Source organism: Elephas maximus, chromosome 7 (assembly GCF_024166365.1).
Source record: "Elephas maximus indicus isolate mEleMax1 chromosome 7, mEleMax1 primary haplotype, whole genome shotgun sequence".
In the NCBI taxonomy this organism is placed as follows: Eukaryota; Metazoa; Chordata; class Mammalia; order Proboscidea; family Elephantidae; genus Elephas; species Elephas maximus.
Window position 1 is genome coordinate 106,502,095 of NC_064825.1, and position 1,975 is coordinate 106,504,069.

General features: G+C 39.2%; 1 protein-coding gene across 1 annotated transcript; it reads left to right on the top strand.

Annotated features, from left to right (window-relative positions):
- The first annotated feature begins 425 nt into the window (after positions 1-425).
- On the top strand, positions 426-1,373 carry LOC126079398 (olfactory receptor 8J2-like). The gene has a single exon (XM_049890389.1). The coding sequence runs from the start codon at positions 426-428 to the stop codon at positions 1,371-1,373; it is 948 nt and encodes a 315-aa protein (XP_049746346.1).
- Positions 1,374-1,975: the final 602 nt, after the last annotated feature.

Here is a 1,975-nt window from a genome sequence, read left to right on the forward strand (position 1 = left end):
TGGCAGTTCAAATTCACCCGGCACTCCTTGGAAACCTTATGGGTCAGTTCTGCTCTATCCTATAGGATCCTATGAGTCAGAATCAACTAGATGGCAACTGGCTGGATTTTATTGTTTGTTTCATTTTATGTACAATATATATGTATCATTCAATATTTAAATTACTTCCAACAGTGAATACATAAATTGTTTACAGAAACAATTTTAAGAACCAACCTCAGCTGTTTTCTGATGATGTTATATTTTGGAAATTTCTGAAAATGTGGGAGAGAAACAATTAAGATCTGAAACTCCTAAGTGTGAAAGAAAATAAACAGGTTTTAAATGAAACTGTAACAAGGAATTATCCTTTAATGGTAAAATTAATTTTACCTTTTATTAATCTCTTTCCAACTTGCCTGTTTAAAGACAAAACAACACAATAAATGGCTCCAGGGAATCTCACAAGGGTGACTGAGTTCATTCTCATGGGAATCGCAGACCTTCCTGAGCTCCAGGTCCCCCTTTTCTTTGTCTTCCTGGTGATCTATGGGCTGACTGTGGTAGGGAACTTGGGCACCATCACCCTTACCAGTGTTGACTCCAGACTTCAAACCCCCATGTACTTTTTCCTTCGACACTTGGCTATCACTAATCTTGGCAATTCTACCACCATTGCCCCTAAAATGTTGCTCAACTTCTTGGCTAAGAAGAAAACCATCTCATACTACTGTTGTGCAGCTCAACTAGGTGGATTCTTAGTTTTCGTGGTGGCTGAAGTTTTCATACTGGCGGCAATGGCCTATGACCGCTATGTGGCCATTTGCAACTCCCTGCTCTACATGGTGGTGGTATCTCGGCAGATCTGCCTTCTGCTAGTATCTCTCATATACCTCTACAGCCTGAGCACAGCACTGACTGCCTCTTCCTGTGTGTTCTCTGTGTCATACTGTTCTTCCAATGTAATCAACCATTTTTATTGTGATAACGTCCCTTTGCTAGCATTGTCCTGTTCTGATACTTACATTCCAGATACAACAGTGTTCATGTTATCAGGTATCGACCTGTTTTTCTCCTTGATCATTGTTCTAATATCCTACTTCAACATTTTCCTCACCGTTTTGAGGATACAGTCCTCAGAAGGGAGACAGAAAGCTTTTTCCACCTGTGCTTCTCACTTGATGGCCGTCACTGTGTTCTATGGGACCCTCCTTTTCATGTATATGCAACCAACAACCAACCACTCATTAGATACTGATAAAATGGCCTCAGTCTTTTACACCCTAGTGATACCAATGCTGAATCCCATTATTTACAGCCTAAGGAACAAGGAAGTGAAGGATGCACTGAAGAGATTCCTTAATAACCCATGCAAATCTCTCAAACTAGTGTAAATAAATACCTACAACTGTCGTCTTCTAAAAGTCTTAATTTGCTCCTGACAAAGCTGCTGTTAAGTGAAGAGACATTTTAAATGGTTAAAAAAAAAAAATCTATTCATTTCCATGTGAAAAATACTAAGGCATTTTTTTCCCAATTCAAAACACCAATCTTCCTAGAGGGATAAAGTTTCCAATTACACAATGAAAATGAACTTACCTATGTTATAAACAACAGTTTGAAAATAAACTAATACATCATATAAATAAATTGCAACTTGTTCAAAGGTTTGTGTTTTATACCCTCTACATGTTGTTGTTAGGTGTCATCAAGTCCATTTCTACTCATAGGGACATTATGTACAAGAGAAGGAAACACTGCCTGGTCCTGAGCCATCCTCCTGATCATTGTTATGTTTGAGCCCATTGTTGCAGCCCCTGTGTCAATCCATCTCCTTGAGGGTCTTCAACCTAGGTGCCATATTTGTTTGCAAATAAGAAGAAACAGCTACAAACAAAAGGTATCTAGGTGGTGCAAATTGTTCTTGCTAGCCCAAAGATTGGAGAATCAGACTCACCCAGCAGTGCCAGGAAAGAAAGGCCTTGTGATTCTCTTC